Genomic DNA, 14,598 nt, shown 5'->3' on the forward strand with positions numbered 1-14,598 from the left:
ATCCATCAACATTCGCATCTTAAATGTTTTTAGCCATTCGCTCTACGTGGCCAAACCGACGCAGAACTCCTTTCTTGATGTTTGACAAGTGTTATTTTATCTCAGCCTTAGATAACGCGCGAATTTGACCACACAGAGATCATGGCATTCAGCTTTGTTTTTCATTGTTTTTCCGATCCCATACTTCGTATCCGTACATGAAGATTGGCACCAGGACCCCATTGCGAACGGCTAATTTCGCCCCCTGCGACAAACATTGAGTGTAATTTATTAGATAAACATACCTGAAAGAAGAGGACGAAGCAGACCCACTGATAGTAAGTGTAATACTTCTTGGCATCCTCGTCATTGAAGTCATTGCTGATTCCTGGCTGAACCACGTGGACTCCGGGAACATGCTGAGGGAGGAAAAAAATGAATTATTATTTATTTATTTATTAATGAAATCATACAGTCTTTATATAAAACAAGGTACAAAAAAAACAATTTAAAAACGTAAGACCAATAACAGATTTCACGCAAATGAATGCAGGAGGAGAGGGGAAAAATAATTTTATTCTAAAAAAGTAAAAATAAAAATATTACATAAAAAGTTCATAAAAAGGAGAAGACATTGTAAAGCTACTCTACTTTCCTCCCTCTCTCTCTGCTTCCATGAACATTTCAATTTAATTGTAAAAAATCACAACCAACAATAAATTATTCGATGCAGGTAGTAGATGTAAGTAAGTATAAATTAAGAGTTGAAATCAAATGTTTAAAATTAAAAGTAAAGGTTAAAATTAAAATGAAAAATTTTCACTATCGACAAAATTAAGAAAGGTCTTTTGCGATGGTTCGGTCATGTGGAGCGAATGAATGATGAAAGAACGGCTAAAAAGATTTATGATGCGAATGTGTCTGGTTGTAGAAGTCGATAAAGGCCGAGAAACACATGGCATGATCAAGTACAACAAATTCTTGAAAGTGGTCATGTGAAAAGTCGGAATAATCGACGTGCGTGCATGAGAAGATGTATGAATGTGAAGGAAGCAAAGGAAGTGTGCCAGGACAGAGTGGTGTGGCGTTCTATCCTCTCTGCCTACCCCTCCGGGGAAATGGCGTGATGGTTAGTTAGTTAGTTAGTTAAGTTAAAAGTTTGAATTAAAAGTTAAAATTAAGAATTAAAATTAAAAAGTTAAAATTGAAAGATAAAATTAAAAATCAAATTAAAAGTTAAAAGTCAAGTCAATTATTATTATCATTTTAAAAAGCAGGTCCTGCCTTAACACAGGAATGTCATAGCTAGTCGGGACCGGAAAAATAGAACCTCGGTACATTTTAAAACTGTGAAATAAATCAATTACAAAAGCCACGAACGATAATAAGATTTTCAAACTACTTTTTTTACAGGATTATGGATCGTGACTCGTGACTAGAGATGCAAGGCGGTAAAATTACCCCGGTATTTTACGGTAATTTAGACCAGATTTTGGTAAAATACGGTAATTTTCTAAAGGGAAGTAACTATACGCAAAAAACTGAATTTTTCAAAATGACGGCATGAGCGGTGGTCGTTCAAGGTCACAAACTTAAGGGTTTACTAAGGGCCCTGCGGCCACTGATCCTGTTAAGTTTCAAAACATTACTACCATTTTTATAAAAAAAGGTGAAAAAAGAACAAACTGAATGACCTTGAACGTCCCATACTTACAATAAATCTCGACAACCACCCGCTGGATCTAAACCTGGTGTTTACCGTCTGTTTGTTATTATCTTCGAAAAATACGGAACCCACGAAACTATGCCGAACAATTTAATGCTCTAACTTTTACCGCGCGCAAAAAAACATTTTTTAATCCAATTTCCCGTACGGATGAAGTTCATCATTATATATCTGTGTTTGATAAGTATGTCTTATTTATGAGTTGAATAAATTAATAAATTTAAACAAAACTAAGATTTAATCTAGGTATAATTTCAGTCGGCCTCGTGGGGTAATAGTCTGCGCGCTAGCCTGCCTGTTCGATTCCCGACATGGTTGATAAGAAATATTTATTCAAATGGGTGTTTTCACACTAGAATATTTCATAGTCCCTGGACTGGTACCGTAAGCGTAAGACTGATCATCTTACCTTTATTTTTTTATTTATTTCTTAAGTTAGCTTATATTAAAACTAATATAAACTATTATGTACATTTACATCATCTATATATATTTACATTTCCTTACAGTAACTTATACATTTATTTTTAAATTCTTTCAGACACTTTTCATTCTTCATACATTCAGGCATCTCATCATACATTTTTAAACCCTTATACATCAAACAATTTTGCGACTCAGCTCTTTTCAATAATGGTAGTCTTATTTTATCCTTTTGTCTAGTAGCATATTCATGTCAATTTTTGTTTAAGACAACTTTATCCTTAAAATATTTTGGTAATTTATCGTGAAAAAATTTATGTATAAATATCAACATATTAAATTTAAGTCTCCTTCTTACAGATAACCATTTTAGTTCATCTCTCATTTTTTTTACATTGCTATATTTATTTTTCTTAAGAACTATTCTCATCGCTTTATTTTGTAAAATTTCTAGTTTATTTAAATTTCCTTCGTTTGCTAAAAATAATATGGTTGAGCAGTAATCTATATGAAACAAAAATGATCAAGATACACTGCGATTGGTGTACCAATGCAGTGCCCTATGCACCATTAGGTGCGGAAATGGAATGATGATGATGTGACGTCAGAGGTTCTTCTCTGACAGTTCTTCCGATTGATTCGTTTACGGTAAGCGACCGGATATCCTTCACAGCTTTCATTTCATTGGTTAGCTCACCAGTGACGTCGTTCAAAAATTTTTTTTCGTACGAAACTATGCCGAACAATTTGAAGCTCTGATTTTTACCGCGCGCAAGAAAACATTTTTTGAAACCAATTTCCCGTAGGGCTGAAGTTCCTCATTATATGGCTGTGTATTTCTTAAGTATTTCCTATGTATAAGTTGAATAAATTAATAAATTCAAACAAAACCAAGATGCAATCTAGGTATAATTTTAATGAATATTTACTGTGAATATTATATCAAAACCAATGTGCTGTTTTGCGTGTGAGAATTTTTGCTATCCGTTTGATATGCAAAAAGTAGTTTTTGGTAACCATTGTTAAGCGAGCAAATATATAATTTTTTTTTTTTTTTATTTATTTTTATTTAATCCAATATAAAATACAATACAAATACATAGTTAACAAAATGTCTATACAATAGGTAGGTACATTCAATATATATATATTTTTATGGATATAGCCACTCCACTGGCCCACAGGCACGTTCCGGAGTGTCAGTGTATTTTTTATTCATACATAATTGTACATAATTTCACATCAATTGTGTAAAAATTTAAAAGAAATAAAAAATTAAAAGAAATAAAAAAAAATAATTAGAAATTAAAACATATCTACATCAATAAAACGAAAAAGGATTTTCAAGAAACTATAATTACATTCTTATATATGAAACATATTCCTCAGCTTCCTGTCTAGTCTTTTTAGTAATCCATTTATGTACTCTAGCTTTGAAAATATTGTTTTTCATTTTGTTCGCCAATATGTCCTTGCTTAAAAAGTTGTATAGCTTAGGGGCCAGAAACGTATAATGCCTTTGTCCGTAATTTGTTTTTTTCTTTGGGAGCAGAAGTATTGTCTTTTGTCTTTGCCTAGTGTCGTAAATTTGTTGTCCGTCATTATGTCTGTCAGGATTTTGATGGAAATGTCTTAAAATTGTCTTTATGTATATTTGTCTTATGTCTAGTACTGGAAATTCTGTAAAAAGTCTGTCTGTAGAGTATTGGTAAGGCTTTTTACTGGCTACTCTTAGTAAGGCTTTTTGGGCTTTTATTAATGGCTCTAATGTAGTTTTATTTGTTCCTCCCCATCCTATTATTCCGTAACTAATAGTTGATTGTGCTAGAGCATAGTATACATTAATTAGAGTTTCTTTGTTTAGGATGTTTCTAATGTTTTTAAATAAATATATCATTTTCCTTAGTTTGGTTGCTGTCTTATCTACGTGTATGTTCCACTTTAAATAACTATCAATGTGCATACCTAGATATTTTATATGATCGACCTTTTCTATAGTTTGGCAGTCACAGTCGCTGTTTCTTGCATTTGTACATTCATGAATTTTAAGGGTTCTTTCTATTGGCTGATTCCGTTTGTCTATACTAAAAGTCAAATATTTTGTTTTGTGCGCGTTAAGTGTAAGTAAGTTATAATCTAGCCAAGTTTTCGTCTTTTCCAAGCCTTTCTCACTTTTACTGTACACTTCTTTCCAGCTTTTAGCATGGAATAAAAGCACCGTATCATCTGCAAAAGTTACAATGCGTCCATCAACATTCAAGTTACATAGTCCATTTACATATATTAGAAATAATGTAGGCCCTAATGTACTTCCCTGAGGTACCCCGAAATTTCCGGTAAGATTTTCGCTAATTGTATGACCTATTTTTACAGTTTGTTTTCTTTTGAAAATAAAACTTTCAAACCACTTTAGATATACACCTTTTATTCCATATGCTTGTAATTTTTTAACCAAAAGTATTTGTGACACTGAGTCAAAGGCTTTAGCCAGGTCAAGGAATACTGCTAATGTTTTTTCATTTTGGTCTACGTTTTGATAAATGTATTCAGTTATGTCTAATATGGCATCCTGCGTTCCTATTCCTTTACGAAATCCATATTGATTTGTTGAAAGCAGATTATTTTCACTAAGGTATTTAGTAAGTTGAGTGTTAACAATTTTTTCCAGAACTTTACTGAGAATGTTTAGAAGAGATATTGGTCTATAATTATTTAGTTCTGTTTTGCTACCTTCTTTGAAAATTGGTATCACACAAGCTTCCTTCAGCTGGGTTGGGAATTCACCTGTTTTTATACTTTGATTGAATACGTGGCAGATTGGTATAGCTATCTCTTCATACAAAATCTTCAAAAGTTTAGCATCTATACCATCAGGTCCTTTTGAGCATTCGGTTTTTAGGGTTTTTAGGTTTTTTTTAATTTCGTCTACTGTAATTTCTTTTATTGTAAACATTTCTTGAGAGTTAAATTCAATATTTTCAGTGTTTTCTAGTTCCCTCTCTTTTTTATTCAATTTGTTAAGTATTTTACCAGCCAGTTTTTTTCCTATGGTAGAAAAATGTTTGTTGAGTGCATTTGCAATTTCTTGTTTATTTGTGAATGTCCTATCACTTTCAACTATGCTCGGTATTAGTGTTTGGTTTTTGTTTGACGTATTGTTTATTTCTTTAATTACCTTCCATATAGTTTTGGTATCATAACTGCTTTCTTCTATTTTGTTGGCGTAATATTTTTCTTTTACTTTTTTTATAGTTTTGGTACATGTATTTCTATATTTTTTATAATAATGGAGTAGAGAATCATTGTTTGGGTGTTTTCTAGTTAAACTATGTAGGTGATCACGTTTTTTTATACATTTCACTAAATTTTCTGAGATCCAATAAAAACATATTTTAAAAATCGCTTTAAAAACCCATATAAAATTAATGTTATGTATGTTACTAACATATTACAAAAGATATGAAGAACATTTAAGAGAAGGTAATACAGAAGTCTAGGCATCTACAGGGCTTATGACCTGTCAATGGCTGGTTTAATTAGCAACTTTACACACTGTGTAACATTCACCATTCTGCCCATATTTGAACATCTATATTCCTTCAATTCTTTCATCTGTTGATGTTTGTGAAGTTAAAGAGCTGAAACCTTTATTTATGCGGGTGAGATTCGTCTAATTGAATTATTTCACCTACATACTACTACTAGTTTTTTGTCCTATGACAGTGTAAGTCACTCTCCAAGCACAAGAGTTAGTATCTTTTTTGGAGAGTTACAGTTATAACATTTACTAGATGCATAATAGTAGATTTATATATAAAATTAAAAAAACATGTATCATTTATAAAATATATTGATTAATCAAAAGAGTTAATAAATGAAATATATATAGTTATTATGAAATATATATAACAATGTTTGTATGTGTGTACTCGATAGACTGAATAACTACTGGACCGATTTAAATGCGGTTTTCAGCGAAATATAGATTTTTGTCATGAGCATATTCATAGCTCTTATTTAATTAATTTATTTAGTTCAAAAAAAGTTGGGAGCGTAAACGTTTTTTTTCATCGTTCGCCGGGGTTGATTTTGCCGAGAATGCATATACTGGGTGGACCCTAATTGTGTTTGCGATTTATTTCGTTTTTTTTTTATTATACTTAGGGCGGGCGCGGTGCCAAGGGTAGCGTTAGATGCGCTATGTCGTGGAATTTTTAGTCGCCACGGAGCCATTCACGGGAAAGCAGCGCGCGTTTTGTGTTCGCGCATATTACGTAAACAATTATTCCGTGACGATTTCGAGACGAATGTACCGGGCTCACTTCAGTTTACGAGACATTAGTCAAGCACCAAGCGCAAAGTCTATTCGGGAATTAATCAAAATGTTTAAGACAGCCGGCTCAACAGTAAGAATAATGAATGAAGGCCACCCGAAGTCGGCGAGGATACCAGAAGTTATTCGGCGTGTTAGTGAATCAGTAAGGGACAATCCGCAACAATCAACTCGCAATAGAAGTCAAGCCTTAAACAACAAGATGACCACTTTACGAAGAATTTGACGCCACGGTTTACACCTAAAAGCCTTTAAAATTTAACTGATGCAAGAAGCCGAATGATACCTATCTTCGACCGTTTGAAGAAGATGTTCCCCGGGAAACTCATTTCACGAGGAGCAGACATTGGGTGGCCTCCACGGAGCCCGGATCTCAGCCCGTGTGATTATTTTTTCTGTGGATACTTAAAATCAAGAGTCTATGAAGACAATCCAACATCAAAATCAGTAAAAATAAAACATTTACGGGAAATTAACGCCATCCCACGGGGAACTTTTCGACGTGTTTTTTGAGAATTTGCGAATCCGCCTTAAACAATGCGAACAAATTGGTGGAACTCTCTTGGACGATATAATTTTTAAAACTTAGATATTATTAAAATTTCCATTTTTTGTAGTTTCTGAAAAAATAAATAAAACATTTGAAAGTTCTACAATTATTAAATTATTCGTAATTGAAACAAGGTATACATTTAAGGCCCACCCTATATATAATATATAAAAATTAGAATGATGTTATTTTTTTGTGTAAAAAAAAATGAATATTTAAAAAATCATTTAGTTTTATTTGAGTTTAATTTATTATTTAAATTTTTATTTTAATCTTAATACGAGGACTAAATGAATTATTTTCCTTTACCGCATTTTTCTCACTTAAACTAGCCGACGGTAGGTCATAAGCCCTGTAAATGCCGGGACTTCCATATTACCTTCTCAAAAATGTTTTCCTTTGTTGCAACAAATATAGATCTAAATAACTCCCTAGGGAGGAAATCCAGCTTGTCTTCAAACATTTGGACATACTAAAATATTGGTGGAGAAAACTTTTTGGGGTAGGTTGTTACTCCATATTTGATAGTAAGTACACTTTTTTTACATGTTACTCCGTGGAACATATTAAAAGAAAAGTTTTCGGCGTACTTAAATAATGCGTTTTTCTAATCAATGTGAACACGTATATAAAACAAGAAATAAACATGAAGTAAGACTACCATTTCGTAGGAAAACAAATACACAGAACTCGTTGATGCACCGAGCTGTACAGTTATATTATAAGGAAATACCATTAGAAATATGAGAGCAAAAAAATATTATTTCATTTAAATGTCAGTTAAAAAAACACGTGTTTAGCAGATAAGTTAGTTTTTAAAAAGTAATCTTATTCGTGTTAGCTTTATAGAAGTTTTATTTTTAAGTGTACGTATATTTATTTATTTATTTATTATATATATACGGCCTAAGCCAATTACAACAGTTACACGAAGAAACATAAATGCAAGAGACAAAAAGAACATAAAACTATTTAGCAAAGACAAACAAGGGCAAAACAATAATAGTATACAATATATTTAAAAAAACGAAAGACCAAAAACTTTGAGCTAAACCATGCCAATCCAACTTCATCCCACACTGTTTAGTCGCGAAGAGATCTACGAAAAGCCGGAAGATCTATCCCAAAAAATTCCAAGTCGTGCGATGAATTGACTAATCTACACATTCTGGACATTGGGGCATAAAAACCAAAGTTGCTCTTAGCAGATTTTATAAATAGCAGATTTTGACTTCTGGTGACACGGTTGGGAACATCAAAAGAAATTGATTGCAACAGAGATGGGACATCACTTAAAGCATTTAGTATTTTGAAAATGCATATAAGGTCCATCTCAGTTCTACGTCTCTCCAATGAAGACAGATTAAGAGATTGCTCTATTTCAAAATAAGAATAATTACCCCTTTGTAATCCGAGCAACCATGCCACTTTTCTTAAAAAACGGTGTTGGAGAGACTCGATATGGTCAATATGAGTCCTGTAGAATGGAGACCAAATAGGAGAAGCGTATTCTAAATGGGGTCGAACTAATGAGCAATAAAGAGTTTTGATGGTATTAATATTTTTGAAGTCCGCCGTATTGATAAAACCGAGAAGTTTGAGAGATTTGCTTACAATATTATCATCACGATAGGAGAGTTTACTATCTAAAGTAATTCCAAGATCCTTTATTGACGAAACCATTGAAAGGGAAGTATTTTTTAGTTTGTAGTTTGTTTATATTGTTTAGAAATTTTATTAATAAGTTAATATTAGGACATTCATTTATTATGTTTGTACTATTTTAGGACAAAAAAAAAAAAAAATTATATATTTTTTTTTAAATAACCCAAACGGTTTTTTAAAATTAAAAATAAATAAAAGGTTGCCCACCAATGATAATTTGCAACATCAAATGCTTAATTATGACCATGACGATTGTTCCGGTGTGTAATTAATTTCATAAATTTAGGAATTTGTGTTCAAAATGAAGGTCGATGTACAATAATAGGCATATTCGCTTACCTTTAATTATTTCGTAAATGTACTCGCATACTGTCCCGTGGTTAAGTGGTTAGCGCGTTTAGCTACTACCGTACATTCACGGAGACTGGACCGCTGTGCACGTGCAAACCGCGAGCCCACTGCGTAATATCGCATGATTGGCCCATTTCACACCGCGGCATGATAAAATACAATACTGTGACAACAACAACAACAACAACAACAAACAACAAACCATCACGCCGTTTCCCCGTAGGGGTAGGCAGAGAGGATAGAACGCCATAACACTCTATCTTGGCATACAGACCTCGCTTCCTCTACATTCATACATCTTCTTATGCACGCACGCCGATTATTCCTACTTTTGACATGTCTATCTTCAAGTATTTGATGGACTTGATCGTGCCATGTCTTTCTCGGTCTTCCTCGGTCATAGATATTTATTGTAAATTTTTATATTTGAAGCACTAACTTTGTAGTTATTCATTATAAGAATCCCCAGTATGCCATATATATAAAAAGAATAGAAAATATTTAAAGCAAATTATTACTATTTTAGGAAAAATAATTGATTTATTTACATGATAAAAATAAAATAGGAAAGAATTCATTAGTTACGTAAATCTTGAAGAAAAAGCTTGTTTGCTTTATTTATTTATTCATTCAAAATTACAGTTTAAATGTTGATATTATTCTAATGTCCTTATTGTATAAATCTATAAATAGTTAACCCATTGGAGCTTTATTATGGTCCAAGCTGGTTTCTCAGCATGCGTCTCTATCTGAATATAGAAATAAATTGTATATAATTTATTTATTTATTTATTTATGCATTCAAAATTACAAAATTAAATATTTATAAACTTATTAAGGCTTTCTAGGCTATGCCCGTGTCGATCCACAATAAATAACAATAAAAATACACAGTAAAATTAATTAGATTAAATTATAATGCAATAGAATAACAATGATATAAGTTTATGCATTCAAAACTCAAATTTTTTGCTATACGCTGATGACAATAAAGTATTTAAAATTGTGTCTTCAATAAATAATTGCGAAGTTCTTCAAGCTGACTTAGATAGAATCTATTGCTATTGCAAGGACAATCAGTTATTATTGAATTCTGATAAATGTCTTGTCATGTCATTTACTCGAAAGAAAAAAAGTATACTATTTGACTACAAACTATCTGGTAAAATTGTCAATCGTTCAATGAAAGCGAGAGATTTGGGTGTACTGATGGATGATAAGCTTTTATTTAGAGATCACATAAATACAATAGTAGATAAGGCGTACAGACTTCTAGGGTTTATCTTACGAATCTCCGAGCCATTCTCATCACCAAATACATTCAAACTTCTTTACTATACTTATGTGCGAAGTCAACTCGAATTCGCTTCATCAGTATGGTCCCCTCAATATAATGTATATATTAATCAAATTGAAAACATTCAAAAGAAATTTATAAGGAGCCTGGAATATCGTTTTGGCAACATTGAAAATGATTACGGCGCATCTTTGATCAATTTTAATACAGAATCACTATAAAAAAGGCGCCTTGGCATGGCCGATAATCCTGATATTATGATGAGCATTGGTTTGTATGTTCCTGATAATTACCTAAGACAGCATCAGCATGGATTGTTTCACATTCCGATATACAGGAGCACCCTACCGTTGGAAGGGCTACCGCTACGCTGAACAACATCGCTCCGGATGTTGATCTGTTCCATGTATCCGAAGGGGTTTTCCGGAGCAGAATTCTCCTACTACTTAAAAAAAAAGTCTCTTTAATGTATTTTTTTTCTCGTTTTAATATGTACGCATTAAATTTTAGCTTGTTATGTACGTGTTCTTTTTTTAAATAAATGAAAATGAAATAAAACTGGCGCTATATAAGTATAATAATAATAATTTAAATTGAAGGGCATGACGTATTGAATGAATATGTCAGGATAGATAGATGCATATGGCGTTCCATCCTCTCTGTGATGGTTGCATTAGAATATCATAAAAGGTGTTTAAATTAACAATTATTATTCATGCTTCCCTTCCGGCTGTGTGATGTTATTATAAATAGCAAAAATAATAATCAATTGATTGCATTTTTGTTGAATCACTCCGATAGCGAATCGTTATTCATAATTTATGTAAATAAACAACTTACACCTTTAAACAAAATAACTTCAAGTATAAAACAATAATCCACGTCGTACTAATATAAGAATTCAATAACATTATTAATAAGTTAACGTTATTACAATATTTATTTATATTTTATCTATATCTATATATATATAAAAGGCAATTTTTGAATGGTTCTCCTCGATGGACTCGATAACTACCGGACCGATTTAAGTGAGGTTTTCAGATAAATGTACATCTTTGCCACGAGAAGGTTTTAAGCGCATAAAATCTTCAATTTATTAAGTACAAAAAAGTTATGAGCGTAATTTTTTTTTATTCATCACCAGGGTTGCATTCGCCGAGAATGCGCGTGCAAAAAAATGAATGGATGTTATTTTATTCTGAATAAAATAAGTTTGTTTTTTAATGTTTACAGACAGCATTCGTTTTTTTATGGATCCCAATCAGATTATTTCATTGAATTCCTTATAATTTTTTCCTTTTCAATCAAAACTATTACTCAATGGGAAAAAGGAAAAAAGAGGAAAGAGGAAAAAGGAAAGGAGGAGAGATTAAAGAAGAGAAAGGAGATGTTTCTTCAGACGTGATTTAAACAGAGATAATGTAGTAACATCTTTGATGGTGGATGGGAGATGATTCCACAGTCGAGCCGCATGGACACTGTATGAGTTAGAGAAGAAAGAGGAATTGTGTATGGGTATTAAGAGAGTGCCTTGAGAATGAGAACGAAGAGGTAAACTGATAAGCGTTGAAATTTTTCACACAGGTATATAGGAGCGTTAGGACTATGAAGTACATTGAACAGAAATATAAAGATACTTTATACTTTATTTTCTGGATTCTTATTCTATTGTGATATATAAAATAATTTTCCTGTGTATTTTTAATTGATAATTATTATGGCTTAACACGGGCACTGCCTAAATAGCCTTAATATACTCATGAATTTGTAAACGAGTGTAATGTGAATTAATAAATAAATTTTATTTAACTTTTTACTTAACTTTTTGCGGCTTATATGTTTCTTATGAAACGGGCTCTGGAATCAATAAATGAATTTTAAAAATTTGAAAATATATACACACCAACCATTTTAAAGCCAGTCACGTCCGCGTGTTCCAATTTAGTATGCAAATTAGCATGATTGCTCTGGGTGACCGGCGTCTGAGAGGTCGCTTAGCAAGATTGGCTCAATGAGCTGACGCAAATAATATCACGATCGAACTTATCGAAGATGTTACACAGTGCGTAAAGTGGCCACTTAACCCGAAGCCAACGACGGGTCATAAGTCCTGTAAATGCATAGAGTTCCATATCATCGCCGTTCAGTAGCCCAATCACAAATAACTATCGACGTGATAACAATTTCTCACCATGGTTGTTTATCGTATTCGCGATCACAATGGAACGTCCGTTAACACCTCATAATAATTACGTTTCGTGACGTATAATCCTGTTGCCCAATCACATATTTGAATTTCACCGGTGAAAATTATTCCAAAACTGCTATTTTTTTATTTGAAAATTTATTTTATTTTCATTTTACAAAAATAAACATTTTTTATTCATACTCAAAATAATATTTTTAACATCTTTTGAAAAGTTTGTTTGAGTCTTTTGATTAGTTTTGTCTGGTAGTTTATTGTATAATTTTAGTCCCTGATTTATTAGTCTCGATTGTCCTTGTCTTGTTTCATTATTCCATGTCCGCTTCCTAGTTGGAGCATATGGTGTCCACAAAGATCCTCCGAGCATCTCTGTCGGCTGCCGGCTCTTGTGCATCCTCCCAAGTCAGGTTCGCGTCCCATAGTTCTGACATGAACTGCCGACGTACAGTCAGAAGTGGACGTCCGGGACGTCGAGAACCTGATGCCTTGTAAAGTAGGCAAGCGTGGTTAAGGCTCTCAGGAGGCGTCCGCAGCACACTCTCTTATAACTTCATTCCTCAAAGTCAGACCACCGCACACCCAATATTCTTCTGAGACACCTATTCTCAAAACTCAGAATTTCGCTGCTTTGGACCCGAGTGAGGTGCCACGATTCGCATCTGTAGAGGAGAACAGGTGTTATGCAGGCGTTATATAGGCGGCATTTGGTTTTCACTGATTAAATATCCGATCTCCAGACAGCCTTCATACTATTAAAAGTGGCACCTGCTATTCCTAGCCGCACTCCCAGTTCTTTTTGAAAGCTGCCATTTTCCGTAACGTATACTCCCAGATATTTGAAATTCTCGACCCTTTCGATGACTTTTGACAGGCAGGGGATTTAGGGCATCAACGCATGAAATGTTACACAATGTGGGTTTTTGCAATATTGATTTTTGCCCCAAGCATGCGGAGTACCTTTAGGCTATCTACAGTGGCCTGAAGACCCGCGACTGAATCGTCAATTATAACCGCATCATCGGCATACTCTAGGTCGCAGAGTTTTCGGGAGGAGCAGATGGCTATTCCTCGATCTATTTTTATTTATCATGCTATTTATTGCATTTAGCCGGCGGTTGGCAAGCCAAATGTCAAGAAAAGCGGTCGCCATAGTAATTGTAATTTAATTTTAACTTTTTTGTATTAGATACTCCTTACTATTTTGCAAATGCAATATGTTGTATTATTTTTTATAGCAAACGCCGATTTTTCGCCAGTGAACTGTACTTATTTACGAGGAAAACAAGAAACAAACCCGACACGAGCGTTGACTTAGAGATTACACACGCGTTGATTTATGACTGAGATAACTTAAGCATGTTCATTCGAGTGGGCCGATGGTGTATGGGTTTTTTTATTTTTTTAGACATCAAAGTGAAAGGGGTCTAAAAAGTTGCATTTTGGATCACATTGAACGTAAAAATTAATAAAAAAAATATTCCATACCACGTTTGGCCCTCAACCGAGGTTTGAAGTTTATCACTGTCTGAACATTTTGTTATTATCTATATTGATAAAATTATTTTGTGTTAGTAAAGAAATAACTTAATCACATTACAAATTCGAACGCGCTTTAAAACTACCGAAATGGAAAAAGTTTACACTCCGCGGAACTAATTCCGTCAAGCGCCTGGCTAAATATTGACGAAAACAATGGCCTATTAAAACAATGCTACCCATTTATTACAAAACAAAGTGCAACTCACGCCCTTAGATGCTTATTTAATAAGATTTAATGCACATTATAACATTTAATTAGACTGATTTTCTTACGTAAATACGAAATGACAGCCGGTTTACTCCAAAAAATCGACTTTTTCGAAAACTTCAAGCTCTGGTTGAGAGCCAAAAGTAGTATCGAATATTTTTTTTAATATTTTTTGCATTCTGAGTAATCCAAAAGGCAACCTTTTAGACCCCTTTCATTTCAAAATTCGGAGAAAAAAAATTTTCGGCCCACCCTAATGTTCATTATTGTTCATTGTGATCGCTCAAATGCTTAGCATGTTTTTAAGCACGTCGATAG

General features: G+C 33.2%; 1 protein-coding gene across 1 annotated transcript in view; it reads right to left on the reverse strand.

Moving 5' to 3' along the window:
* Window positions 1-14,598, reverse strand: part of LOC148281292 (innexin inx1-like) — a 53,655-nt gene that overhangs the window by 17,348 nt on the left and 21,709 nt on the right. The window contains exon 3 of the mRNA XM_088226922.1: window positions 285-398. Within this exon, the coding sequence (XP_088083048.1) occupies window positions 285-398 (114 nt within the window). The remainder of the gene's footprint in view (window positions 1-284; window positions 399-14,598) is intronic.

The sequence above is a fragment of the Micrasema longulum genome, unplaced genomic scaffold (assembly GCF_059751315.1).
Source record: "Micrasema longulum isolate JH-2025_06_02 unplaced genomic scaffold, ASM5975131v1 h1tg000478l, whole genome shotgun sequence".
NCBI lineage: Eukaryota > Metazoa > Arthropoda > Insecta > Trichoptera > Brachycentridae > Micrasema > Micrasema longulum.